We start from the raw sequence: 12,538 nt of genomic DNA on the forward strand, positions 1-12,538 counted from the left end.
CTGTTAAAATGTGCCATAAAAATGCTTTGTGTAAATTGGCATTAGCTGTGTTAGCTCCAGGTCAAATGATGTCTCCAAAGAACAAGGTTTAATGTGTGCAGGAACCAAAATTAGATGCTGTGCCTGCAAATAATGAGAAATAAAAAAAACATGTTTTGTCCAGAATGTGTGATTTATGCAGACTCACAGCGCTCCAGTTGCTGGCGACCCAGTATGCAGCTGTGGCGACCTGTGTGGAGGCTGAAGTTTGGACAGATGTCGGCACTGGAATTGGCCACAGAGCAGGTGGATGTGTTGGCAAAATGGGCACAGCAGGCGCCTGTGAGTCCATGTGCTGTGCTGGTGTTGTGCTGTGATGACCAGTGGCAGGATCACTGTCACTGCTGCTCCTCACCATTGTGGGAACGACTATTTCATTGTAGTCAAAATCAGCTGAATCAAACGATGGAGCTCGGGATGTGGGATCAGTCCCAGTTCTGTCCCAGAAGACGGGATCTGTCTGCAGGAAACCAGCAGGAGGAGGCTGCGTGGTTCCTTCCAGGTTTGTAGGAGGTATAATTTCTGTTCCAGTTAGCGAGTCATCAGACGGCTGTCGGTTACCTGAGGTTAGCGGAAAGGGAACAGGGAGAGGAGTGGATTTCTGAGAAGCAGGAAGTGAGGTTGTACTGAGGTCAAGGTCAGTATCCCATGAATACTGATTAGTGGTGTTTACTGTGTTAAAATCAGTCTGATCCATTTCCACACCCTCCAAAGTGAACGCAAATATTGTTGACTGACTTGTTGTGTGAGGTAATTCTGACGCACTCTCGTCCACTTGCGTCAGCTCTGGTTTCTCTGCACCTTCTTGTTCTGAAGAGATATCTGTCGCTGTTGTACTTTTGTCATTGTAACTGTACTCATAATCATCATGTTCCTCTGTCTCCTGAGGACCCACTGTTGTAGCAACAACAGCATGAATAGTGGTTCGATTTCCAGGAGTGGGAGCAGCCTGTTTTGGAGTCACAGTGATGTCTTCAGTAAGATCGTCCTCCTCACTGAAACTGTCATAGTTATTTTCATCCTCCTCCCCATTTTGCCCCCATTTCACATCCTGTGTAGGCTCCTTTGTAGTGAAAACCAGACTAGGCATTGTGCTAATGTCATGCCTCTCTTTTAGTGGTGGTGAGTGCTGAGTTGTATGCAGTGGTGGGGAGCGAGTGGTAGACACAGGCAGAAGGTAATCCTCAGAAAGGAAGTCATCATCACTGTCCTCCATATTGTCCAGATTTGGGTTCACTGGCTCTTTAGCCGTGGCCTTTGAAACAACGGAAGTAGCTGAAGGAGCTTTTGTAGTTTCCATGTTTTCTTTCACACTGTGGGTTGGCTTGGCCTCCTGTTGAGTGTCGAATGAGTGACTCTCCCCTGACTCTGTCTCATCACTCTCAAAGTCATCCGACAGGTCTTCATGGAAGTTAATAAAGTTATAGTCATAGTAAAAATCATCAACTTGAACGTTGTTTTCCGGAGAGCGATCAATATTTTCTATGTTATTGTGGTAGTCAAAATCTCCCTCGACAATGTTATTAAGGTTGTTGTGATTTCTTGGCTGGGCTCTGGTGGTGCTGAACTTTGGAGGGGGTTTGACTTCAGGTATGGAGTTAATCTCATTGAGCACCTCTTTGCTCGACCAGCCACTTCCTGACCAGTCGATGCCGAAATTATCCACAACTTGTGGACAGTCCTGGATGTAGCAGGTGGCGACAGCAAGGGGCTTCTTTTGGGGCTCACAGTCAACGCCTGTGTTTCTGGAGCAGGTCACGTTACGGCGACGTACTCCACTTCCACAAGTTAGCGAACACTGCACAGAAAAAAAAGATACAATATCTGATCATGAGTAGGCCCAACTTATGCTTTTACAATTCCCTTAAAATCGATGGTATAATTAGAATATAAGGTACATTTTCAATAAATTAGCAAAATATAGTAGTTTTCCAGCCCAAGCTCCTTGTGTATGCAAATCTAAATCCTGCTGACAAGAAAAAGGCTGATCATCCCCTGGACTGTGGCACTCCTCGGGGTCACAACCAAAGGTTGATATACTGTACCGACTATGAACTGTCAGTGATCTGGATAGGTTTGTTTTATTTATTTTTTTAATCATTATTATGTTTAACTTTCATCATACAAACCAACTACCAAACACACACACTCCACATTCAAAAACAAACAACAACAACCACAGAAAGCCAGACCAGACAGAGATATATACACCAAAGTTTCAGCCTAAACAAAACATATGACAAAGAATGTCCCATCCGGATATCACATAGCAGGGACCTTCACTAAGATCCAGGAGAATGAAATGTCTAATAATTGGGCCCCAGACACTTTCAAAATTTTCACAAAACCCATGTGTGTTGCTACGGAGCCTTTCAAGATGTATCCCTGAGACGCTAGAAAAACAAGAGCACCGGTAGCCTTCCATTCCTAGAATTATCCTCTTCTAGTCTCTAACATACCGAACATAAGAGTCTGCTGTAAAGTATGTGGCAATAAACGAGAGGCTTCAGAACAAGGCCATCAAGAGTGCACCACTTTAAACTCTAGCTTTTGCATTCTGAAGAAAGTCTTGTGATACATGCTGTTCAAATGAAGAGATGCACTACACAAGAGCTGGAAGATAACGACGTTCTCCCAGATTGCTAGATAATTTAACTTAGAGAAAGACCTTTTCAGAAAACGTGAAATTAGCTGTTTAAAATTTCTAGTGACAATTTGCATTTTAATTTCCTTTCAAATCAGCACAATTTCCCCCAAACCAAAACCTCATTTTCCAACTCAGACTCACCTTTGACCAGCTGCCAGTACTCCAGTCAGCGGGGCAGGGGATGTGTGTGTTGCAGGAGGATACTGACTCAGGTTTGGGCATGTGTTCACAGTCGCTGGGCTGCAGGGCTTTCTGCTCATCAGCACTCACTGCCTGGATGCAGAGCACCGTCCTTTTAGTCTGTCCAGAGCTCCCACAGCTTGCCGAGCATTTCTGCCACTCACCGAGCCACCAGCTGCACACAGAGACACAAAGAGATGCAAATATTTCCAATTTAATTGTCCACTTGTGTTGGAAAATTACAATATTGTATAGCTGTGGAAATGCCAAGGACTCACACACACAGATTTGGGTGGCTGTGTTATAAATTGCCATTTGCCATTTTGCAAAAACCTCAAGCTGCACTTTGGTGCAATACAATGTGTGGGAGGACACATGTCTGAAGGGTGGTGATTCTGATGTCGCTTCTCATGTGAAGAGGTTATGTTTTCAAAATTACCTCAATTTGTTCAATTCTAAGAAACTTTCAAAAGGAGTGGCGCTGAATGAGGCTTTTTGGTGCACACAATACGTTTAATTCTCCAGAAGGTCCGTCCTTGTCCTCCAGAGTGCTTTCCTTGAAGTTCCATATACAGTGTTCCCACTTAGCTGACAGAAGTTTAGAAAATAGCACTTTCAAACAGATTTTGTAAGCTGGGAGCATGACAGCAGCTATTTCATATTTCCTTGCACGCTCTACTCCTGCATACTGCATATATTAAAGCATACATAAAAACAGAATGCTATCATTTGACAACAGTTTTACAAAATGTCCCTGAGCCCATGTAGTGATATCCTTTATACAATGAAGTGTTTCACAACATGGCGAACCTCGCCTCACCCTTGCTTGTGAATGACTGAGCCTTTCGAGGATGCTCCTTTCATACTATCACCTGTTATCACTGAACCCGTTTGGCTGTTTACCAACTTTGCCAGTCTTTTGTTGCTCCTGTCCCAACTTGTTTGAAATGTGTTGCTTGCATCAAATTAAGAATAAGCATATATTTACAAAAATCAGTGAAGTTGATGAGGTACAACATTAAATAAATGTATTGTCATTGTGCTGCTTTCAATTGAGTATCTTTCAAGTATTAGCAAACAATAAGACACAGCATCCCACCTTCTTTGGAATCAGGGTTATATAGAAATATGATCTTATTGTCAGTATAGTTTTTGTAATTTGTAATTATCTCTTCTCACTTTTCACTCATGTTTCTGCTGGATCTCTCCACATATTAACATTTTGCTCACTGTCACTGTATATTTATGTTTTATACACTGTCAATAATTTTCTAATATTGTGTCCGTTAAACATCACAGATCACTCAACACCTCTTTAAGGAGTTTAAGGTGCAGGTGAAGACTTTTACTTTTTGGCCAAATCTGCCATGATGAACCACTTTTGAAGATAAAACTTCAACATTTTGATAGCTGTACACTACAAAGCTGTTTCTTGCTATATTCAGACTATGCAGTTACACAGGGCCCCCAAAGCTACCAGGGGGCTCCATGCTGAAATAAAACTGTGATGTGGGTGCACTGCGAAACAGACAACTGACTGAACAACGGTGTGTCTACTAGCAGTATGGAGAACACCTTGTTGCAGTTGCTCAGGGCTAGGTTGACAGTCCTTAATTGTGCAATATGCAAGATCTTAGTTGAAAACATACAAAATGAACTAAAATTGTGAACAGTTAGCATGCTAACCAGCTAGCCCTGGCCTGTCCCGATCCGAAGCTCCTTTGTTAGTGGTGTAAACATCGACACTCCGAGCTCCAGTTCGGGGCTGCAAGCTGCATGGCTAACTGAGCTAACGGCAGCTACATATAGCAGCAATTAGCAGCTACAGTACCAATATGCTGCCACCTATTTGTTCTGAGAAGAAATTAGACAAGTGGCCAATTTTACGTATCGCACCTTTAAATATAAGCAGTTGTGCCAAAATCCTGAATGCTGCATTGGTGACACAGTAATCATGAGAATCACTGCTCTGAAGTGCATTTTGATGTGGTGCCAAATTGTCATGAATAATTATAGGCACAACAAGCTGTTATTCAACCACAATATAAAAAGAGGCTAAATTCAAAGGAGAACCCTTCCATTAAATGTTCAGCAAGTCTAAATAAATTAGAAGATGAGCGGTTATTTTTTAACTCTCTGAATCCATGAAAACATTCTGATCAAATCACTTACGTAGGCTATAATTACTGCTGTAGTGAGACCAAAAGAGACTTTGATGTAACAGATGATTGAGGTACTGTGCAATACAATTAGAGATGTTCTGATACCATTTTTTCCCTCCCGATACCGATTCCGATACTTATGCTGTGGGTATCGGCCGATACCGAGTACCGATACCGTGTGTGATACAGTGCGTTATTAAAAAATATATATATCATACTACGCCTGCATGACTGTGATATGATTATCATTGTGGTAAGGCCTGGCTCAGGTTCAACCCTTTGTAAAACATGAATGAATACAGCAAATGAAAGCCATTTATTTTTAAATTTATTTTTAAATAGAACAGTATAAAATAGTAGTGCAACTTAACTAAATAAATCTAGGAATAATTATTTTAAAAAAAATTAAAGTGCAGTCACAATTAGCTCCTTGTCTTCAGGTGTCAGGTGATCAATTCTTCTTGCTGCCGATGGCAGCACAGCGCAACTGTTTTAAGAGCAGAAGAAGCGGAGCAGATACTCAGGACTTCTATTTCTGGCGGATGCCGCAGCACAACGCAGCAATTCAGCCGAATTCAGCACAGAGCAGACAGGAAGTCAGACACGAAACAACAACGTGACATCCGGTTATTTTTCAAAATAAAACACTCCGTGTTGATACAAGCACAAAAACCTCAAATAAGAGACAAATACCGCTCTTCTTCTAATCCTTCAGTCGGGAACATTTCGTGTTGTTGTGTTTATAACACATACATATAACTGCGGTCGTGCGTGATTATGTAATTATCGCGGGAATTCCTCGGTTTCGTAACTCCAGCTTTTCGGCGGAGCTGCTGTGGCGGACTCAGAGGGTTGCCCGAGGACGACAGAGCAAAATCGTACCGGAGCTGTAACGCAACGGTTGAGGCCAGCTCATTACATTGTGCCCTTATGTAAAAATAAATACATTAATTAAAAGGGTTTGGAGTCCCCACCACCACCACATTTTCACAAAATAGGGGTCCAGACACAGCATTTTCCATAGGGCCCCGAAAAAGCTAGAAACAGCACTGGTAGACTGTATTAAGGTATGATGGCACCTGGACTTGCATGTACAGGTATAAAAATATAAATATCTGACACTTGGAGCAATCAAGATGGTGGCTTTTGCAATACTGTAAGAGAGTTTTTAAACTGCTCATGTGAATCACAAGTTGAAAGACGGAGTCAAGTATGAAATCTTCCTTACTGAAACAGCCACAACCTGAACACTTAGTCCTTCTCTTTAAGAATGCAACTACTATAACAAATATAGCTCCTTTATTATATTATTCTGTTATGATAATGAAATCACAGTTTCAATGACACTTCTTCTGCTGAACAAAAATATTAAAGCCGTGACTCCAGTAGTTGTGTTACTTCAGGTTCGGTTGATTGGATTCTTTGCTTCAATACACACTACAAAGATAAGTGTTTACTCCAAGGCCTGAACAACAAGTGTCTTTATCCCGAGTGTGTGTCTGTGAATACTACTGGTGTCATTTTGTAAATGATGTCTGGGAGCTACACTCACATGGCTGGACACGGCTCCTTGTTACAGCTGGTTCGGTTATCGTCAGGTCGGGTTAAGGGGTCACAGAGGTGCTCCTCCACGATCCCAGTTGTCTTTTCCACACAATGAACAATCTGCCTCTGAACACCTGGAATACCAGCAGGAGGAGAGAGGAGAGCTTTTGTGATTAAGCACACGAACATGACTCCCAGGTGCATCTTAGTCATAGTAATAAAAGCCCAGTACCTGGAGGGCACCTGATAAGCAACTGGCAGGTGGTTGTGAAGCAAAAAACTAACTAGAAATGACTGAATGGCTGATTACAGAACAACAGGGGTTTTTTTGTAAAAAAAAAAATCAGGACCCAACATCACATACTTTTTAATGTTTTAACACAATCACAACATCAGAAATCAATTTCCTTCCCCAGAAATGTCTGAAAAAAAAAAAAAAGACTAATACAATAGTTGGTCGATTAGTCAATTAATTGATTAGTCAATCGAAAGAAAATTTGTTTTTCTTTTAGGGCTGTCACGATATCAGATTTTCACTTCACAATAATCATGACCAAACAAATTCACAATAACGATTTTATCTTTATATTTATAGAAATGTTCTGTGTTTTGTCTCTCTTTGGCAAATAAATTACCCTCAAAATACAAATGTAGGGAGGTGGAGAGAGACTCAGTAACCATGACTGTTAAAACAAAAGTGTACACAAAAGAAAATTACCATCAACTACTTGATTCCTCAGAGAAAGGTGAACAAAAATTCATCTTCGCTGGATTATTCAAATGATATTTTCATATTTGTACTATAAAACGCGATAACACAATGTCATTAATCAATTTTTTAATATGATGGTTACCGTGACTACGGCAATAGAACCACACCCCTAATTTCTATAATTGATTTATTGTTTCATTTTTCAAGCAAAAATATGAAACATTTGCAGGTTGCAGCTTCTTAAATGTGAGCATTTGCAGCTTTTCTTTGTCATTTATGACAGTAAATCTAGATTCTTTGGGTTTTGGACTGTTGGTTGGACAAAAGAAGCTATTTGAAGATGTCAGTTTGGCCTCTGGGAAATTGTGATGAGCATTTTTCACAAGTGGACAAACTGTTGTCAGTGAAGGGAAGTAAATATTGGAGTGACCGAACGCTTGCAATAAGGCAGTGTGCTACATATATGACATTTAAAATTCAATATAAACTCAAATAAACAAATGACATCAAAAAGTAAATGCTAAATGATTGATTGATTAATCCTGAAAATAATACTGAATAATGAAAATAATGGCTGCAGCCTTTCTATTTGGACAGAAATATATTTCTGTATCTTTTTGTACTGTCAAACATCCATGTTTCAGGCAGCAGTACACAAAAGGACTCGTCTCTGAAGGCTCTGACAGATTTATCTCCACCTGTGATGCCTCTCTCCATTATTACCCTCGCCCCCCTGAGGGGATTTCCAGCAGGAGACAACTCTCACCTCCCTTCACCCTCAGCTCAGGGCCACAATGCAAGTCTGATAGCTAATTTACACATTCAAAGTCATCTTGAAAAGAACAGACCAGCTAGGTTAAGATTGAAAGCCAGGTGGAGACAAAAAGAAAAAAAGAAATAAGGGAGACAGGAAAACAATCCAAGCCATGTACGTAGATTACATGGTCTTTTTGTCTGAATTTAACAGCCATTTGAACAAATCATGTTCTGTGATCTGACACTTAGGGAGATATTTATACTTAATGCATGTTTTGTCATTTGATGTGCTGAATTAAAAAGTGGTGAGGTGGAAGAGAAAGTGGATTTTCTAGGGAAAGCATCTAAGCACTGTGTACTTACAGGGACATTTTTGTGAGGCAGCTTGCTCTGCCCAGGAGTAAGAAATAAAAATCCCAAGTCACAGAAGGATAAGAAGGGCCTGTACATTAATAATAATATCCGGTTTTATGAAGCCCCTTTCAAGGGACCCAAGGATGCGTTGAGGAGGACACATTAACAGAATAGATGGAAAATAAAGCTGCAGATTATGTTAAAATACACATGCTTGAGTATAGCAAGTAGCGGTTATGCTGCCCCCCCGTAAATTTGGATTCTGGCCATTTCTCACAAATTACACCTTAAATATAAAGTGTTACCAAAAACTGTTCTGCCATGTACAGTACCTACAAAAATAGTGAAATGTCACATACTATATACACCCTACAGTGAATAGTATGTATTCTGTCATGTGACACTTGTTGATGAAGCATTTGTAAATGGCTAAAAGGCTTTTATTTTAAACACACACATGGTCACTGTGCAGACATGAGATGACACGTCCTCCAGATCACTGCCAAAGTGAACAGCAGCATGTTATTTGTTTTTTCATATTTGCTTCTTCTTTCTGTTATTGGCACCTAATTGATTTCTGATACGTTTTGCTATTCTCATCAGGATAATCTTAAAACAAGTTTCTTTTGTACAGCTGGAATCAGGACAGCTGACATTCAGTGTACAAGTGTATATTAAAGGGGCACTATGTAGTTTTGGGGAAGAAACTAAAATATTTACAATATTAATGAGGTAATAATACAAACTTAGAAATATAATTTTTTTCCCATAACTGAATAAACAAGCTGTTCTCAGAGGAAAATAAGGTCGCCAGAACACTGTTTGAAACTAGAAAGGTGGCAGGGTCCACCAAATATGAACAAAGTAAAACAGTATAAATTGTGTTGTCCTTTAAGGTCAGTTTGTTTATTTAGGGTTTGTTTATGAGGCCTGTCGTCCGGAGTATTATTTTATTTCAGCTCATCAGATTTCAGAGATGATTGCCTCCTCACTCTGTTGAAGTTGACTGACCTCCAGCTGTGTTTGCAGAGGTTACAGTTGCTGTTGACCTCACCTCTCCATCTCCATCTTTAACACATTTTGTGTTTTTCCTACATTTATGTGCCTTTCCACACAGAAAGAAGCAAAAAACCAGCAAGGCCACCAGTTTCCATGTTTTGTCCTCTGTGTTTACTCAGTTCCTTATTATGTGCTTCTTTTTGACCCCCAAGGCTAAACATCTTTTACAATATCCTGTACTCACAATAATATGGACAAAAATGCCTATTCAAGGCCTATTTCAGCAGGTACTTCACTTTGCCAATGCTGCTGCTCCATTATTACAAGCGACCTGCAACACTGCTGTGAAACTTGCAGCTATTCCTCTTCTGGCATTTAAATAAAAGAGCAAGTTTCACCTGCAACCCTGCATCCGTCTCCAGGCTCCAAAAGTCAGATTAGACGGCCCACAATACTGCTCAGTATACTCTTTGACTATAGCGACTGGCTGCCATGAAGAAGTAGTTAAATCCAATACAGTGTGGAGATCATGTACAGCGGCTCTGATCAGGACAATGACTCCATGGGAGGAGAAGAAACAACAGGGGGGGACAGGAGAGCCGTGAGTGGCAGAGAAACGAAAGAGTCGGGCAAAAATATTTATACATCTTACCTCATCCTTTGAGGATTTATTTCGACCAAATCAGAGATGATTAATGAAAGACCGAAAGACTTTAGACCAGCTTTTTGTTTTGCTGTCACCTTCTGCTGCTTCAAGATAGCAATCCCCCATCAGTGCACCTGATCATACCTCACTTTAAGACCAACATGCCCCGTGGGCGCACAGGTGGGCACAGGTACATTTGCTCTTTACACAACATGGACAATGAGAACTACCTCGGTCTGAAACTGACGCGCCGCTTTGTGTCAAGCATAAAACAGAGCCCAAAGTATCACCCAGTTTTTACTTGGAGTGGGATTTAATAGGGACTTTTCGGGGGGCATTCTAAATATTAAACTGAATAAGTGCAGTTACACTTATGTCAGCAATCAGCCAATTAGGCAAATTGGTCATTAAAGTAAACGTCAAAGACACCAGTCCAGTGTGTGAAGCTTGATAATACTGTAAGTGATTAGACTACAGTCTTTCAAAATGTCTTTGAAAGCACCGTCTTGAATGCTAGTTTCATTGGTCCATTCGTCCAACAGTACGAGCCATTTTTTCATTTCATTCACACTGTGAAGCACATTGATCTCCAAGGTCCATCACTCCGCTCAGAACGGACCATAATCTAATTAAATCAGAGATAAAAGAACTTCCCCTCAGAAGGAGTGTGGACATGAGGAATAACTCAACACACTTTACTCACAACAGAGTAAATGAAACATCTTAATCGTGAATTATTGATGCGTCCTTCTGTATGCTTAGTAGTGTTTGTACTGCACTTCTAGACAATGCATCAGCAACTACATTAATAAAAATATGGTGCCTTGATAAACACGTACAAGCCTGTTAAAATGAAAACCTGTCGCTGCAAAGGAGCTAAAGAATAAAGTTTGTAGAAACCTGATAATACATTCAGCTGTATTTAAGATATTATAGTTCAGGTATCAGGTCGTACTTCAGATTCTACATTAATTTCAGATTTATCTATAAACTTCACTGAAGACTTATTTTCATTTCATTTACAAGTTATTGACAGAGACAATGTTCTGAGACAGTGTTATTTTGAAAATCTTCACAACTGTATAAATTGTGCACGTACAGCTTTGTGCAGTTACACAACTTCATACAAAGCTCGTTACACATTTAACGACAGCTTTAGTTTATTTCTTGTTTTTTTCTTTATTGCAGAAACATAATGGAAAAAAGATGAGTGCTCCTTCTTTGAATAGTTGTCTTTGAGGCTTTTTACTATTATAAAATTATGAAGGTCAACGTTTGGCCTTCCTAGTTGAAGAAAGAATAATAGCATCATTTCAGTCACACAGTTCTGTTGCACTTGAATTACTTATGCAAGACTTCAAAATCAAACATGAAAAATATTGCACCTTATATAAAAAAAATGGATGCAGCCACAAAAAGTCACATTTTAAAGAAGTGATCAAAAATTGAAATCAAGTTATCGTTGCAATGTAATTTAACACTTTTCCAAATGTAATCTGGGCTGTACTCTGTATTACCTTTACTTATTTTTTGTAATCTGATTACGTAATCCAGATTACATGTATTCTGTCACTACCCGACCCTGAGGACCAACCAGTTTAAAGTCTACACTTGTTTCTCTCACCTGTCCCACAGGTAACACTGCACTCAGTCCATGAGCCGTATTTCCAGAAGAATTCTGATGCAGGCAAATCGTTGTCCAAGGAAACATTTTGACTGATTGTGTACTCGTACCGCACGCCTGGATTGGTCTCCTGAAAGAGAAGCTGTGACACAAAAGATAATATCTGACAAATTCTGAAATATATAAAGAAAACTATCAGCCCTTCTGGCAAAATATCCCCAGGAACTAAATCACAAACTAAAAATCTCTTTTGTACTGTTTCTGTTTCAACCACATGTGGAGAACCATAAAGAAATGATTAAAAAGAGACAGCTTCATTTGAGAGATCATTTTTATATACAGCAGTGGTAGAAAGGTAGAGTCTCAAACAAATGCTGCACTAAGTGTTTTTTGGTTATTGTCCTTCTCTAGTGGGAGGCTGCACTGAAAAATAAGGTAATATATATGATACAATTAATTTCTCCCACTAACCCTCCCCCCAATGTAACATGTTTCTTTTTTATTAAAGTAGGCAGTAAGTCCTCTACATAGTTATAGTTTTCAACTTCTGTAACATCAAACTATGTCCACCCCAAATTTACTGTTAGTAAATTTTATTATATTAACCTATTAGGCTTGTGTACACTCAGAATGAATAAAGTCTCCTGGTTTTTATTTGACAATTTTATTTAGCAATGTTCAAACCCTCATAGATCCTTGGATATCAGCGGTCGTGGAAGAAGTTCTTAGATTTTGTACTTCAGTAAAAGTAGCAGAAGTACAATGTAGAAAATACTACATTGAGAGAGAATTTGATTTCTTTTTTTCATTTTTCACTGTACTCTCTCTCTGTCTGAAACTGGTTTAGTTGGTGCGGACTTTGACCTTTCTAACT

General features: G+C 39.7%; 1 protein-coding gene across 1 annotated transcript in view; it reads right to left on the minus strand.

Moving 5' to 3' along the window:
• adamts7 (a disintegrin-like and metallopeptidase (reprolysin type) with thrombospondin type 1 motif, 7) overlaps positions 1-12,538 on the minus strand; it is a 99,857-nt gene that overhangs the window by 30,062 nt on the left and 57,257 nt on the right. Inside the window, 4 exon segments of the mRNA XM_073463801.1 lie at positions 188-1,837; positions 2,828-3,041; positions 6,581-6,707; positions 11,665-11,806. Of these exon segments, the coding sequence (XP_073319902.1) occupies positions 188-1,837; positions 2,828-3,041; positions 6,581-6,707; positions 11,665-11,806 (2,133 nt within the window).

This window comes from Pagrus major, chromosome 4, assembly GCF_040436345.1.
Source record: "Pagrus major chromosome 4, Pma_NU_1.0".
Lineage (NCBI taxonomy): Eukaryota > Metazoa > Chordata > Actinopteri > Spariformes > Sparidae > Pagrus > Pagrus major.